Source organism: Neocloeon triangulifer, unplaced genomic scaffold, assembly GCF_031216515.1.
Source record: "Neocloeon triangulifer isolate White Clay Creek 2 clone unplaced genomic scaffold, ASM3121651v1 ptg000014l, whole genome shotgun sequence".
Lineage (NCBI taxonomy): Eukaryota > Metazoa > Arthropoda > Insecta > Ephemeroptera > Baetidae > Neocloeon > Neocloeon triangulifer.
Window position 1 is genome coordinate 17148838 of NW_026775556.1, and position 15560 is coordinate 17164397.

General features: G+C 38.8%; 6 protein-coding genes across 9 annotated transcripts; 3 read left to right on the forward strand and 3 right to left on the reverse strand.

The window, feature by feature from the left end:
- Window positions 1-16: 16 nt before the first annotated feature.
- On the reverse strand, window positions 17-3326 carry LOC132199510 (store-operated calcium entry regulator STIMATE-like). Of its 2 annotated transcripts, none has more exons than XM_059624302.1 (6): window positions 3165-3326; window positions 2874-3109; window positions 1131-1275; window positions 952-1073; window positions 688-884; window positions 17-629 (listed from the first exon to the last, which is right to left on the reverse strand). In XM_059624302.1, the coding sequence occupies exons 2-6, from the start codon at window positions 3025-3027 to the stop codon at window positions 393-395; spliced, it is 855 nt and encodes a 284-aa protein (XP_059480285.1). In that variant the 5' UTR covers window positions 3028-3109; window positions 3165-3326; the 3' UTR covers window positions 17-392. The 2 variants fall into 2 exon arrangements, with proteins under 2 accessions (XP_059480285.1, XP_059480286.1); XM_059624303.1 differs by having other exon boundaries at window positions 2874-3112; window positions 3165-3323.
- LOC132199516 (BLOC-1-related complex subunit 7) lies at window positions 1407-2295 on the forward strand. The gene is made up of 2 exons (XM_059624312.1): window positions 1407-1564; window positions 1683-2295. The coding sequence occupies exon 2, from the start codon at window positions 1712-1714 to the stop codon at window positions 2027-2029; it is 318 nt and encodes a 105-aa protein (XP_059480295.1). The 5' UTR covers window positions 1407-1564; window positions 1683-1711; the 3' UTR covers window positions 2030-2295.
- A 299-nt stretch (window positions 3327-3625) lies between the features above and the next one.
- On the reverse strand, window positions 3626-5014 carry LOC132199515 (large ribosomal subunit protein uL11). 2 transcript variants are annotated; one of them, XM_059624310.1, is made up of 5 exons: window positions 4848-5014; window positions 4584-4657; window positions 4349-4529; window positions 4087-4292; window positions 3626-3663 (listed from the first exon to the last, which is right to left on the reverse strand). In XM_059624310.1, exons 1-4 carry the CDS (start codon window positions 4882-4884, stop codon window positions 4087-4089), a joined length of 498 nt encoding a protein of 165 aa, XP_059480293.1. In that variant the 5' UTR covers window positions 4885-5014; the 3' UTR covers window positions 3626-3663. The 2 variants fall into 2 exon arrangements, with proteins under 2 accessions (XP_059480293.1, XP_059480294.1); XM_059624311.1 differs by having other exon boundaries at window positions 3626-4292.
- Window positions 5015-5065: 51 nt separating this feature from the next.
- On the forward strand, window positions 5066-7142 carry LOC132199507 (peptide chain release factor 1-like, mitochondrial). Its single transcript, XM_059624300.1, has 7 exons — window positions 5066-5479; window positions 5541-5620; window positions 5709-5892; window positions 5955-6118; window positions 6226-6343; window positions 6399-6535; window positions 6601-7142. Exons 1-7 carry the CDS (start codon window positions 5167-5169, stop codon window positions 6799-6801), a joined length of 1197 nt encoding a protein of 398 aa, XP_059480283.1. The 5' UTR covers window positions 5066-5166; the 3' UTR covers window positions 6802-7142.
- On the reverse strand, window positions 6820-13491 carry LOC132199505 (tudor domain-containing protein 7B). 2 transcript variants are annotated; one of them, XM_059624298.1, is made up of 16 exons: window positions 13333-13491; window positions 13104-13271; window positions 12854-12950; window positions 11367-11776; window positions 10925-11257; window positions 10573-10746; window positions 10290-10508; window positions 10070-10228; window positions 9764-10012; window positions 9448-9702; window positions 9059-9289; window positions 8670-9007; window positions 8437-8620; window positions 8232-8383; window positions 8003-8154; window positions 6820-7953 (listed from the first exon to the last, which is right to left on the reverse strand). In XM_059624298.1, the coding sequence occupies exons 3-16, from the start codon at window positions 12942-12944 to the stop codon at window positions 7730-7732; spliced, it is 3171 nt and encodes a 1056-aa protein (XP_059480281.1). In that variant the 5' UTR covers window positions 12945-12950; window positions 13104-13271; window positions 13333-13491; the 3' UTR covers window positions 6820-7729. The 2 variants fall into 2 exon arrangements, with proteins under 2 accessions (XP_059480281.1, XP_059480280.1); XM_059624297.1 differs by having other exon boundaries at window positions 10925-11281.
- Window positions 13492-14343: 852 nt separating this feature from the next.
- LOC132199514 (uncharacterized) lies at window positions 14344-15541 on the forward strand. Its single transcript, XM_059624309.1, has 4 exons — window positions 14344-14494; window positions 14582-14760; window positions 15037-15216; window positions 15274-15541. Exons 1-4 carry the CDS (start codon window positions 14347-14349, stop codon window positions 15370-15372), a joined length of 606 nt encoding a protein of 201 aa, XP_059480292.1. The 5' UTR covers window positions 14344-14346; the 3' UTR covers window positions 15373-15541.
- Window positions 15542-15560: the final 19 nt, after the last annotated feature.

The following is a 15560-nucleotide window of genomic DNA, read 5'->3' on the forward strand; positions in this document are numbered from 1 at the left end:
CGACAAGAGAAAAATATAATTTCAAACTTAGTTAAGAATAATTTTATTTCACAACAAAGTTTTTTTCAGAGAGCAAAAATAGATCAGGGATTCAGATTCATATATCACTCTTTCGAAACTTGCAATGCATTATTTCCAGTAATATGTATTGACGATGTTGGCACTTATGGTGTAGTTCATTATATTATAAAATACTAAAAAATATATCCCCTTCCATAGAGATTTAACAATGCATTCTTTAAGCAAAACGCATCAGTGAAAAATCATTACAAATACAATAATTATGCCAATCTTTGGATTGCAGACGAATCAAGATTTTTCTATCACATATCTAAATAAAAAAGTCAAATATTGACAGAAATGCATTTTAAATTTACCTGACAAAAATAATTTCAAACGACCACTGCCCCTGATGTGACAGCATCGCTCGGGCTTATTACGTCATCATCTCCCGAAAGTAGAATTTCTGACTCAGACTCTTCAGACAGTCTCGTGGTGAGGTTTGCATTTTGCACTCGAAATCTGGCGCGGTGGAACGGACGCCTCGGATCACTTGCTCTCTGTTTGGGGGCATCACTGGAAGCACTGTGATGCATTAAAAAGTTGTCAGTCACCCAAAACATGAGAATCTGTAATATTTGAAAATAATTTTATCATAAAAAATAAAATTTAAAAATTGAATCTTACGTTGACGAAAAATGGAATAATTAACATCACCAGGGTAACCTCAACCTTGGGGTTGCCTACAGGCGCAAGAATGAGGTGGCTGACACCCTCCCAAAACTCAAATTGGACCAAAAGTGTTATGAAGACCTTCTCAACTATCATTAGGAGAATGTAGACTCCGCACTGAGCAAGCCAAGCTTTTGAGGACGGCGGTTTGCCTATTGAACAAAATTTATATATGAGAAATTTTATTCTCATTTTATTAAATCAAAGTTTTGCATATACCATATTCTCCAAAATTGATCAATTCCCACTGCTTAAATCTTGCCAGGAATTGTGAAAGTTTGATGCCAACGTAAATGAGACAGAGGCCGAGCGACGAGTCCAACAGGAAACTGATTATGTACCTGAGATAAATTTAAAATTTAATATAACTTAATTCAATAATAGGCTTCAACTTTTACCAAGTACAAGCATCACCAATGAATCGGCTGGCCAAGTAAACGTTTGCCATGTGAACAACCAGCGCTCCGGCGCCTTGCTTCGAAGTGTCATAGAACCAAATGAGCCACGGTCTTCTCGTTTGACTAGGCTCACAAAATCGTTTCACTGAAAAAAAATTAACACGTATTTTTTAATGTTATTGCAAGAATTCAACATTACTTAAATAATAAAATGCAGTGAAAATTGTTTGAATAATTGTAATAATCGGTAATAATATCAATGCGCCGTGCTATGAGGCCTAGCGCTCCCGCGCAACTTGCCGAGAGACTAAAAGTTGGCTATACTGCATGAGCTTGTTTAAGGGTGTGGTTGTGGTAAATATTTTCAGAAAAAAAGAAAATAATAACATTTAATCACACAGATTGTGAGTGAACAACGTTTGGTTCAAAGAAAGGTGAGCCCAAAAATTAGTGTTTGTATTTGAGTACAAAATATACAATTTCATCATTATTATTTTTTTAATTTAAAAGAAAATTTGAAAATGACTTGAAAGCAAAAATTTAATGTTGCAGTGTGAAATACTAAAAAAGAGAGTTCCACAATGGCTTCGGCCTCAAGCACAAGTGCGAGGAGTCTCTTTTCCGAGTCCAAGACTCGGCTGGCGGACAGGGTGCAGGTGAACGTGAACAACGTGGCCTCGGTGGCGCGCCAAATCAGCCGAGGCTCGAGGGCCAACGACGCTCTGAGCCACAGCGCCCGAGCCTTCTGCCAGCACGAGCAGACCATCGCCAACTCGGAGGAGAATCTGAAGAAGATGAACCTGGCCGTGGCCCACCTGGGGTACCAGTACGAGGCCATCAGCAAAAACTGCCTCTTGCTCGAAGACGTCAAGGAGCAAGTCAGGGCGATGCAGAGATGAGACGACTTGCCAGTTTTGGAATCTACCAAAACTTAAAAAATCTGCAGCACTGAACCTCTGACGATATCTTTACATTTATTTTGTGAATTTTGAAGGAAAGAGGAATGAAAGATCTGAATTTATCCTCAAATCTAAGGCAACTGTGATTACTATCAACGCAAAATATATATGAACTTGTAATAATATAATAATTTTTATTTAAATTTTACTTTTCCATCCAATTTAAACTGTGTCCCTAGAGAATAAAGATAAACATTCCGTTATTACATGTACTTTCACGTAATTTCATTTCTGTGGTGACATATAGATTTAATTTTATATTATTTACTGTTATTTAATATTGACCTAAAAATTAACATTTTTAAGTGATACATTATTATGACCCTCAAATAACAAGATATCATTAAAGTTAATTTTAATTCCTTGCAATAAGTTTTCATGGTCAAAATCTCCAAATTTAAACTAACCCAAGAAATACAAATTAGCAATAATCGAATCTTATCAAAGTCCACTGATAAAAATTTATTTAAATTTTGGCTTTAAACTTAAATTTATTTTATACACACAAAAATTAGCATAAAATGTCTAAAATTGTATTTGATTTGAGGTTTCCCAATTGTCATTTAATTCCTTTCAATATAATTCATAATATTATAATATTAAACACATATTTAAAGTTGCATAATGTTTCATTAATATTCTGAAGGTACGCTTTCAAATTGACTTATTTTTTTTTTTTTTTTTAATTTATTTCTATCCTTTATGTTAATTTTTTAGCGCTTAATATTGCGGCCGAGATAATCTCTCAACTCTCGCACGGCGCAAAAGCTGGTGACTTACTTACAGATCAAACAGGTGAATGCGAGAGCGGCGAGCAGGGCTTGCACTGTCCAGCCGAAGATGTTGGTCAGGTCGTCCTTGCCACAGCTAAGGCCTTCGTGCTCTTGAACGGCATCCTGCCTCCGCCAGGGCGCCACCAAATCCGCGGTCTTGTCCATGGTTTGTCACTTTCTGGGCGCGACCGACCGTTCTTCCGTCCAAGGAAAGCAAATTCGCAGCATCCTACGTGACGATCGGTTTCTACTTTGGGAAAACGAATTTCAAAAGGCATTGTAGAGAAAAAAATTCGACTAACCGCAAAGAATGGTGCACGAGGGATTAATTAAGCTTTCATTCTGCGTGTGTGACAGCTCGCGCAACGGGCTGACACACGTCAACCGACCAACAACTGACACATCGCGAATAACAACAAAGTGCAGTGGTGGAGGAGGAAGGATGTCACGAAGAGGCTCATGTTTATGCTTTCGCCTCTGTAGTATGTGGAGGGGAATCTTACGTGGATTGATACACATGTTTCTGCAAGTATGCAACCTGCTCGGTTTCTATGTACTATGGGTTGCATATCGAACATACTTGGCAGGCGCTAATGAAGTTCAATCACGTACAATAATCTTTAGATTTTTGGTCTTTATTTGAATTCTAATTCATAAATTCAGCAGAAAATTATTGCATCTTTTTTTTAATGAAAATATTATATGATTCAAGGGAGATTGGCAGAAATAATATCCTGTGTTTGTAACTTAAATTAAACAAGTCTTATTTAATGGAAAATTTATTGGCCCTCGAGGTACAATCTGCAATCAAAAATTTCAACCATTGAAGAATCTGCAAATGACAGCTAATTCCTGACAGAAATCAAAATTCTATTTTTTCCTGCTTTTAACAAGGCATCGTGCTAAACCAATGAATTTTTTTGCCTCTTTGAGAAGCTACAAATAATTTTAAAGTCGTCCGAGAGAATTTTGATTTCCATTACTAGGCAGTCCGAGGACTGGATTGTTCTTGGGGTTTTCTCCCCAGTGGCTTTCAAACTCCCTCAGCCTCAACTCGAAAGTCTTGCTCAAGGCATCAGGAGTGGATGGGATGCCAACCCCGACCATGACCGAGCTTCACGGCCTTTTAACCATTTCTCATTCTTTCAATCCAATTTCACTCATCTCTTTTTAACATTTCCATTCAACCAAGCCAGGCCGTGAACTTCTCGGCTAAATACTCACTTAGTCCTCGGGAACTTCAATTTCGCCATTATTGATGGCGTCGATGACGTCGTGGGGATTTCTACCCTCGACTGTGCAACCGACGGACTGGGCACTGCCCAAAATTTCCTTTACGGTGCCTTCCAACTTTCTGGCCATTGATCTTGGCCTCATTTGCTTGGCGATGGCAATGATCTCATCAAAAGCAAGGTTGCCACTGTGCTTGACTATAATATTTCTTTCATTAGTAAAAAACTTAACTTTCAATTAAATTTTTGTTTACCGTTCTTGACCTTCTTTCTGTCACGTGGGGGCTCCTTCAGGGCCTTGATGATAAGGGAAGCAGCAGAAGGTACGACAGAAATTGTAGCCTGTCTGTTCTGGATGGTCAACTGGACTGTGATCTTGAGGCCCTTCCAGTCTGCGGTGGCCTTGGCAATGTCGTCACCGACCTTCTTTGGCGACTGCACAAAACATCATAATTAATTTTGAAAGCTCAGGGAGTCTGTTAAACTTACCAAACCAAGGGGACCGATCTTGGGGGCCAACGACGATGTGGCACCAACTTCACCTCCTACGCATCTGAGGTAGACTGGAAAGATATTAATTCGAATATTTAAAATATAAACGCAAAACGATAGGAAAACGAACGAATTATTTTTAAATATAAAATTTAGCGTCTTAGAAAAGGGCAATGTGGAATGTGGATAAATACAACGTGATTATAGATAAATTTAGAGGCTTAAGTTTTATGATGAAAAAACATGTATTTAAACACTTACCGATCTTAACTTCTGACGGATCAAACTTAGGAGGCATTTTACTTTATATTTAGTGCAATTAATTGGCAAAAAGTGTGCCGATTAGGGCGATTAAGTTAGATTTAGTTCGGCGAGCGGCAAGCCGACACGAATCACGCGTGTAGAGCTATTAAAGAAGTGGGCGTATCGAGAAATAATTTTTCGTTTTTTGGACCTTAGGAGGCGCGAAAGCCGCGAACATCAAAATTTGCAGACACACCCCCTTATACAGGACAATAACAAAGAAAAGTAGTGTGTAAATGTTTATCTTCAATTTCAAAGTAAAAGTCGGGTTAAAAATATGTTGAGGACAGTTTTTCTTCTGAGGCGACCTTTACTTTTGTTAAGGAAGCAACCAGTGGTTGTGACAAATCATTCAAATTTCATTAAAAGAACTTTTCATCTACGGGTTTGTTTGTGTGCGCAAGATTCGCCATCCGTGGAAGTTTCACATTCACACCCGTCCCTTCATAAATTAGTGAAGAAAATTGTTGACGGCGTTGAAACAAATTTTCCTGTAAAACAAAATATTAAAAATGATCTGGCTCAGCTTTGGGCGGCGAGAATCAAGTTAGTCGAAGATCTGGAACAACTTGAAAAAGAACTTTCGAAAGGCAAATTTGCATTAAATTCAAGTTTATTTCATTTTTATTAATAAAAATTAATTATTCACAGAGACCAACGAAGAGATGAAGATGTTAGCTGACGAGGAAAAGTCTAATTTTTATAACGAAATTAAGGACATTGACTCACAGGTGATCATTATTATTATTTTTTAACTATGTATATGTGTATGTATGTAATTCAAAACAATTTTGGCTATATTTAATTTCTTATTTACAGATGGTAGATTTACTTCTGCCTTCTTCCACTTTGAGTTCTAAAAGTTTGTTCCTGGAAGTGACAGCTGGAGTCGGAGGACAGGAGGCGATGCTTTTTGCAGCCGACATGGTTCAAATGTATCAGGGTTTCCTGCAACACAGTGGTTGGGAATTTGACATTCTCGAGTTGGACAAAAGTGATATAGGTATTTTCTTTTTTCAATCACTTGTTTTATGGGGCAGCAAAAATATGTAATCCAATTCTCAGGTGGTATTCGACACGGAAGCATCAGTGTATCGGGCAGAGGTGCATATGAAGTCCTGTGCTTAGAAGCCGGTGTTCATCGAGTGCAAAGAGTGCCAAAAACTGAAAAGTCCGGACGAATGCACACAAGCACTGTTACAGTGGCAGTTCTTGCACAGCCTTCTGAGGTTAAATTTTTGTATATAAACTATGAGATTATATTTGGTTTCACAAAAAGTTTTGTGTATATCCTGCAATTTGAGTAAATTCGTCTGATAAAAAATTTGATTCTTAGATAGAAGTCGTAATTTCACCAAAAGACTTAAAAATTGAGACTAAACGAGCCACGGGAGCTGGAGGCCAGCATGTAAACACGACAGACAGTGCCGTTCGAATTGTTCACCTGCCGTCTGGTAATTTTTCCTTTTGCTGTAAAATGCTTTTATTATTTAAAAATTTTCATCTCAGGTGTGGCAGTTGAGTGTCAAAGTGAGCGCTCACAAATTCAAAATCGCTCTCTTGCAATGCAGAAACTGCGGGCAAAACTTTACCAGATGCAACTTGATACACAGGAGGCAGACACAAAATCAACAAGAAAACAACAGGTAAAAAAAAAAATTGAATTACGTATTTTTGATTAAATAATTTATAAATCATTTCAACATTTAAGGTTGGCTCAAGTTTTCGATCGGAGAAGATTCGTACGTACAATTTCCCTCAAGACCGAGTCACAGACCACAGAATAGGTAAGACTGTGCACAACATCCGAGGGTTTTTAGAGGGAGGCGAAATTTTGAGCGAACTTGTCGAAGAGTTGATGGCAAGGAAACGCGAGGAAGATGTGAAGTCTTTTTTCAATTCGCTGGATTGATAAATAAAACCATTGTGATAGTTTAAATTCCATTTTTATTGCTCTTAAATAGTAAAAAGTTTCCATTAAAAAACAAATAACACAGAATATAATATTTTCCTCGTGTTAAAAACTAAACAAAGGAGTTTGGTATGTAAACATTTGATGGAGGTGTATGCGTCCAGTCTCCCAATTGAGTGCAAAGTCTTTATCATGGCATCCAAATATTTCAGAATTATTGCTTTTTAGCAGTTGAGAAAATTTGGCAACATTTTGTTTTACTGGTCAAGGTGCATGAATTGTTATTTTCAGTGTGCCTATCACAATTAGTGTCAGTCGCATTTTGCGATCATTTCCATCTACTGCCTAAAATTTCCAATGGGAAAAAATAATAAAAAGGAAAGTTCAAAGAACTAGCCGTATAAATTAATTAATTCCGCTTTAGTTAGTTGTCGTTTATGCTCTGGCAAAGGAAACTTACTCTTCCTAAAGAGCTACACATGCCTGCAGAGATTCTTAAATTCAAATTTGCGCCCAAAACCAAAAGGAAATTTTGGCTTGTGATCAAATGTCTTAAGAAGATAAAAAATAATTACGCACCAATCTTTAAAAGACAAAATAATATAATTATTGTCAAAAGATTGCATGATGTCTTCTGTAATTTAAATATTATTGACTACAAATATTAAATCGTTTAATACGCAGTAATAATATAATTATTGTAATAGAACTCTGCTCGTCGTTAATCCCATTATTAATAAATTAAGTATTAATAACTCCACTCCTCCACATATAAACCTCGTAGTTCACAAATAATTCGCTGGTAAATAAATTGAGCCCAGCATGCTATGGGTACTGAAGCTGAATTAAGCAAACATACTTCTTGCGGTCAAGCCAAGCTGCCTTGTTTTCCACTTTCCTCAAGCGACCGGGTCGCCCATTTTAGAGCTTAGCCTGCCTTTGTGGCTCTTTTCTCATTGATTAGCACCTGTGCTATGTCGATGTCCTCGTCAGAGCTCGTGTCAATCAACCGCAGACACAAAACCATTTCCGATGGGTTGATCAGGTCAGGCCCGGTTGCTTCGACAACCGACACAAAAGGCCTGTTGCAAACAAGCTCTTGGAAGCGCACACAGTCCTCCACTCTCCAGTCATTGTTAATTGCTTTGACTCCTGTTGCAGAATTTATCAGAATCTATTATATTTATTTATTTATTCTCACCTGCTAACTTGGCTTTCACAGCTTGGTAGGGAAGAGCACAGAAATTCTGGGGAAGCACTCGCAGTTTGTCAAGGGACACCACCACATGGTCTCCAAAGTCCATCAAGTATGAGGCAAAGTGGTCTCCTTTTAGGAGGTTGTTCACTAGAGCTCTGGAATTTAATATGAAATTTCAACTCTAAAATTCTAAATTCAACTTCTAAAATTCTAATTTTTAATGAAAACTTACCTGTACCACTTTCCATCGTGGTGTTTTGCGGCGTAGACACCTCCTTCCCTCACTTCCCCTGGCTGCAATTTTACCCCCTTGTCAACTCCCAGCAAGTTCTGCAATTCTACCATCAAGTTTTGCAGCTCGTTGCTATGCTCGTAGGGTTGAACCTTGAAAAATAGTCTTTAAATGGTACTCTTTGAATTAATATCACCGTTATTACTATGTAATTGCACGGACTAGCTGCCATGACGACAATCACATCTAAATATCCTCCAACCTCTGGAATCTTTGGCGGAGGAAGCGTTTTCAGGCTGAGGTTGCGCACAGGAGAAACTGGCTTTTCTTTTTCTGCCGACTTTTCGGGCGCAATAATTTTCTCCTCTTTCTTCTTCTCTGATTTCAGCCTGTAAACTGCACTTTTAAAAATGTTCATTGTTAAATTCTTGCTCGTACTCAAACAGATCGTTGTCCAGACTGATAGAGCTATTCACAGACACCAGCAAGTTGTCTGGCTCGATCCTTCGGAAAACCTCAACTGCAGGTGGAGTGGAGCCGCTGGCTTGGCAAATCACCTTCAGCAGGTGAGGTTTGTCTTCAGGCAAGAGGGTGGTCAACCTTTCAACGGTTTTCTTGCAAACTTTGACATCAGGGCTGGGAATCAGGTGGTGCAGGGTGCACATGATTGCTTGTGGTGGAATCTGCGCTAAGTCTGGCATGGCACTCTCCAAGTCAATCAACCTCGCCACGTCCACTGTGGCCGTGTTTCCAAAGTCGATGAACATGACAATGGCCTGTTGAATAAGCTTGTAACATATTTATAGATTTACTGCTTCTATATTCACCTTCTTCTCATTTGCACTAGTAACTGTGGCTCTGTACCAAATTCCGTCGGTGTACTGAGCAAGATAAATTTTCCCCTTGGCCAGTTTGACTGGCTTGGCGCCAGCCAGCTTTTCAGTATCCAATAGAGTGATTTTCTGTTGGATTCCATGAATAACAGAATTGTAAAGCTGGACAAAAATGTTTGCCTCGGAATTAATGTAAGAGACAGAAACTTCGATCACTTTTCCCTCCTGTAAAATAAGATTTGAATTTTTATTTTTTATAAAAAAAAAATGAGCAAAAAAAAACAAATAATTACTTACAGAAATCACATCAAAATATAAGCAAATAATAAAAATTAAAAAAAAAAATGAATTAACACAAAAATTGGTTGAGGAAGGTTGCAAACCTTTGGAAGTTTAGGCGTGAGAATTGTGCTAGCAATTTTCTCCCAGAGCTGGGTATTGACGTTGATGTCCTCCGATGTACTTGTGTCAAAAAGGACCAATGGCACAGGCTGCGAGTCCAGTTGATACTGTTGTTCCAGAAATTCGGGTGACGGCTGCGCCACAAAGGTTTTGCCAATCAGGGTATCAAGCAGCAATTCCTGGACGCCTTCGGCATTGCTGAAGTCCTCCAAACCTTTCAGCTCACACTGAACAGCCTAAAAGAAAAATGAAATTTAGGACCGCTTTCAAATATCTATAGATCAACTCAAACTATACCTGGAAGGGCAACCGCAAGAATTGCTTTTCTAAAACTTTCAACTCTGAAGCGGCGATTGTTTCGATTTGGCCGTGGTCGAGCAACAGACACTGCGCCATGCCATTGTCAATGCTCTGGAGCTGCACTCTATGGACGCAGTCGTCCAGTTGCAGGGCAAAAAAGTCGCCCTCCTTCACCGAGCCTTCAACAGCCTTCTTGCTGCCCAGGTAGTGCAGCTCCATTTCAGTGGCCAAGTTTTCGTAGAGCACCTGAACCATTTTTAAAATTAAAAATAAATTTTAAAATTCTTAATTTATTATTTTTACACTGTAGATATCGCCAACGAGCCGGAGCCAAAGCTCGGTGGTTGAGTTTGCATTTGTGATGTAAACGTCCCAATGCTCTTCTTTCGGCAGGGTGATGGGAGGAGGTTGACTCACTTGGTTTGCAAGAGTTTCCTCACCCTTGGGACTGTCATCCTGACGCTTAGTTACCAAAACACAATAATTAGCGAGTTCAAAATTTAGAGCTTCTCAGTACACTTACCGCAACGGAATCATTAGCAGGCGCAGTATTCGCATCCTCCACTGTTGGATTTTCAATTAGAGTGAGGATGATTTGCTTGTCTGATATTACATTAGCGTCCACTTGTGGGAATGCCATTATCTGCTTGAGCCAGTCGTCTGGCAGTTTCTCGCTGTACAGTTCGCTGTATTCTCCGGGCACTTTGCTGGACCACATGCCATTGGGATGCGACAGCAAAAGCTGCGTGGAAATAAAAATAACAATTGCACAAAGCTGCTTATGGAGAATCAAATTTCTAAATAACCTTGAGTATTCTTTGCAAAGCTTCGCTGCTGTCGGTGGTTGCTTGCAACTGAGGAGCCGCCTTTCTGTTTTTCTCAACCAGAGCTTCGTATGCCATTCTGGCAACCAGATCCAGCGCCTCTTGTGCAGTGGATCCTCCGTTGGGATAGGTGCTCAGTTTGAAGTCTTGGCCAATCTAATTTATATATTTTAAAAATGTATACTTTATTTATACAATGAAGTATACAATAACTTTTTAGCTAAATATAATTGAATTTTTTTATCATTCGCTAATTGCTGGGGCCTTTTGGAATTATTAATAAGAAAAAAGGACGGAATTTAAAATTAAAATAGAAAATTATAAAATAACTCACAGTAACTGATGAGACGTACATCTTGGAGAACTCAATGGCCATCTCGATAGTCTTGAACTCGATTTCACCCAGCTTTTGCTTGGCCACATAGTTTCTGAGGGTGGAAATGTGCTGGGTTGCTACGATCTCTGCGGCTGGGGGTTCGTACGGATTTCTAATACTGGCCACAGGACACACGACTGGCGTGTATAGAAGTTCTTCGTTGTTGTTGTTGGTTTCGACTCGTTTCGGTTTTCGGAGTCCGCCATGATTAGTGGCAGTTTGGCTGCTTTGGTCGTCGTCGGGCGAAGGTCGCCGCCAGGTCAAGTTTTTGCTACTGTGAGGAATTCCCTCCTGCGCAGAAAATTTTGAAAATTTCTAAACAAGTGAATTTGTTAGGGTGTCAAAAAAGAGCAATTTAAAAATTAAAATACATTTTAATTTGATAAAAAAAAAACCGTACCCTGTTATTTTCTTGGCTCGATCTGCGGCCGTTGGTGTTCTGCTGGGGCTGTGAGAGTTGCCTTAACAAAGCAGGGCTGCGAACCTCCCTCTGCGGCACGTTGGATCCGCCGGTGCGCCAGTTGGTCTCTTTGATGTTGGGCTTCCGCTGCTGCTCCTCTGTGGTGTGGTCGTTGGGCTTGCGAGCAGCGCGGGGCACAAAGCGGCCGCCGTTGGCCGACTTCTGCACCGCGATGAGACGCGCCTGCTGGTCGTTGCGTTGCCTCTTGGAAGGGACGATCTGCACCACTTGCTCGCCTTTCGGCCCCTTCACCACTTTCAGGTCAGGAATGGACTGAATCAGGTCCTCAACTTTGGAAAAACCAAGTCCGCGGTACGGTAGCGGATCTCCAATGAGCATATGATAATCTCCTGAAATTTCAGAGCAAAAAATTAAATTATTTAAATAATATATTCATTTGGAAAGGTGAAGTTAAGTTTAATAATAAATAATAATTTGAATTAGAAAAGTAAAAGGTAATAAAACATAAATAAATTAAAGATAGAAATAGTTCTAATGTATTCCGTATTCTCAAGTTTAATATTGCGTTAGCTTTTAAAACTAATTTATCAAGTATTCCAACAATTATTTAAAGCTCAAAGGTCTTCTGCCTACCACACTCTAACGGCAACTGTGCATGTGCTTCAATAAAAATAAACCTTTATTTGCGCCTGCGAGCAAAATGATATAATAATAAGCGCATCCAATACATATGTATGAAATCATCAGGCGTGACCCTTTCAAAGGCGTGTTGAGCGATATTAATCAATTTACATAATACATCTTTCATATCTTTTCCCTCTCGACGGTGCTCTGAATACTTTTAAACATTCGCAACCTAGCTATAGAAGGGTGACGATCAACTTACAGCTTTTTTGTGTGTACACTACGCGGTGCGAGCAAACTAACCAGAGCACCTACCGCGACACCAGCAGGCGCGCGTGTGTGGGAGTCGCGTTTGTATGTGCATCGGCGGAGCATAGATGCAGCAGTTTCGTATTAACGGGAAGGCGACCACAAAATTACACGAAAAAAGTACAAGGAAAACTACCTAGGCGTTGGGAAACACAAGCAAGATACACCATGCCAAGAGAGAATGAGAAATATAAATAAAACAAAAGATAAAAAAAAGCAATCAAGAAAAACCACAGGGAGAATAGTTGTTTGATCTTTTAGAATGTTGGTAATTTTTTTTTTTTTAATTTTTGCATATTAATATATATCGTTTTATTCTGAGCAGAAGCTAATAACTGAATTATTTAAATATTTTATATTTTTTTTTTAATAATTACCTAAATAAGTTATTATCATGAAATTTAATAACTTCATAAGGTAAAAAATTTGAAAAATATTATATTTTTAATAAATTTGTTTGAAAGCACAAAACAATTATTCCATTTAAAATATACTTTAAAAAATTAAATGTGAACAATTTGAATTAAACTTACTGCTTATTGCTGAAATGGGGATGCCGCCCTTGCTGGAGGAGATGCAGGACTTGAGGTTTTTGACAATGTCGTCTTGCTCGGCTTTTGACATGATGACCTAGAAATGCGATCTGCGTGAAGACATTCATTGTAACTGTCACTCGCGAAACAAAATACCTTACTCATCACAACAAACACAATGAGAAGGGAAAATGGCACTGCTATGCAGACGCACTACTAATTGGATTAGTGACAATTAATAATAGTGTACCTGAGAGAGGGCCTTGCAAACAAGGTCGGGGTGGCACGCAGACGGTTGAGTGACCTGGCTCCAGCCGAGGAATGTGCGAGGCGATTAAATGTTTTAACAGCGGCTCGCTAGAGTGGCCCCAATATGTGTGTGTGCGCTGCTGGCACCAGAACACCCGTTTCTAATCGGCTGTGAAAAAATAGCAAATTTTCTGATTATCGACGCTGATCAAAGAAAAACGCTGACTGACCCATGGGTGTCCTCTCGGGGGCGGATTTTTCTGACCCGACCCGACGACGACTCGGACGAAAGCTGGCTCGGCCGACTCCCCCAGCTAGTCAGCTGCTAGCCTGGTGCTCACTCGGTGCTCAACTCGGCTGACTGGCATCGTGGAAACTCGGTCCCCCCTTTCTTTCTTTCTTCCACGCGGCGCTCTCTCGTCGCCGCTGCCGCGTGTTATCTGTATAAATATATGGCATGCAAAGGCTCCGCACTTTCTTTGTGTCACGAAAAAATCACCACATCTGCAAAATTCATGATGTATAATTTACGCTTTCATTTTCTCCTCATGAATTATCTCCCACTTATACTCTTTCATTCATCTCGACACGGCCTTTTACTTATTATACTCTTCTCTTTAAAAGGCAAAATATAATTGCATTATAATTAGGCGCTACAAACAAAAGTTGAAGGAAATAACGCAGAAGTGTGTTAACATTGATGAAGAATTATTATTATTAACAAATTAAGTGACAACCATTTATTACGTTTAAATTTAATTATTTTCCAAACTTTCAGTTTCAGCATATTTAAGCAGGCCAAGTTTAGTTGTTTGAAATATAGATAAATGTTATCATTTTTTTTAAACAAGAAGCACCTGTTTGCAAATATGTATATACTATTCTCTAGAGAAAGCCAAAGAAGAAAAATTCCAAAAAAAAATACTCATTATCAAATTATCAATTAATGACACTTTTAGCTTGTGGTAAGAAGCTATAAAAAAGTGAGGTTTGTTATATTTTTTGTATAATCCAATTTTATTTTAGTATTCCTTTTGTGTTTCTTAATTTACTTAAGTGAGAATTAAAATCCAAGTCTTTATTTAATGACCGATGAAGGCAATGAGTAATATTTCAGAAACGCTGTTTCCCTCATATTAAAACTGAATAGTGCGCATTTTATTTATTTGAAACACCTGAAAAACCTCATTGAATGTATAAGACGATAAAAAAACCTTATCACACTTTATCTTTTGCACTGATGAATGGCAGTGACTTTTATCGATCAAGGTGCATCATTCTCGTCATTACTAACACCTTATCATATCGCTCTTGTTCTTTTTCACCTCTCAAATTGTCCGTCTAAAGCGATTTTGCTAAACATCGCAAAAATGCTGACGGAGGAAGAGCAAGGTGAGTTTTGTTTTGGTTAACCGTCATTAGTGTCGAATATATAGTCTCATGCATTCAAAAATTAAAAACAAATTATTCCAACAATAGTCATTCTGCGGTATCAAAATGCCAAGAGGAACCTGGATCTGATTGCCGGACTGTGCTTCCTTATTTCCATTATCATTTGCCCCACGCTGTACTTCGTCTTTGGCAACCTCGTCTTTATCCTCTTCCTTCCCGTCTTCCTGCTGGTGATCATCGAATGCTTGGCCACACTTGCCTTAATGGTCTGTACAATTTGTAATGTGGGTGCGTGCAGAAAAAAATGGCTCTCAATCTAAATTTTATTGCTTTGCGCACAGTGACGAAAGTTATTGCAGCCATTCTCACTCTCTTATCAAACTTTCAACATATAATTGACACTATGATATTGATTTATTGAAAAATGAGTTATTTTTTTCACGCAAATTATTAATTCTATGGAGGTTTGAGATTTAAATTGGTTTAATTAAAAACTTCTGGAATATTCTCACTGGCACTGCTGATTAATTAAAAAATATCAGATTATGAAGAGGCGCGCTCTTCGCAAAGTTGAAAACCTGCGCAACCTCGAGGAGGCGCGCAACCCCACGATGGAAACGGAACCGAAGAAACTGCCCAAGAAGATTTCTGGCATCATCACCATTCCCCAGCACGAGCACGCCCTTCAGATGCAACTCGCCCAGATCCATTATGCTTATGACGTAAGAATTTTTCATGCACAATTTAGAGAGTAAATTTAATTAATTTTTTCTAATTAGCCGCCAAACTACGAACAACCCCCACCCTATCGCATGGTCATCTTGAACACGCCGATTTCGGCCGTGCAGCAGCAGCAGATCAATCAATTGAGATACTGATTTGCAGTTCCAATCAACTAATCTACAAGTACCTATTGAAAATGTGATCAAAATAACCACTAGAAATATTTTTGAATCATAAAATACGAGAAGAAATATTTGAAATTTAATTTTGAGATGTAATTTTGAATTTTAAATTTTTCACCTCTATAAAATATGTAAAATAGTACACTGCTTGTATTCCTTAT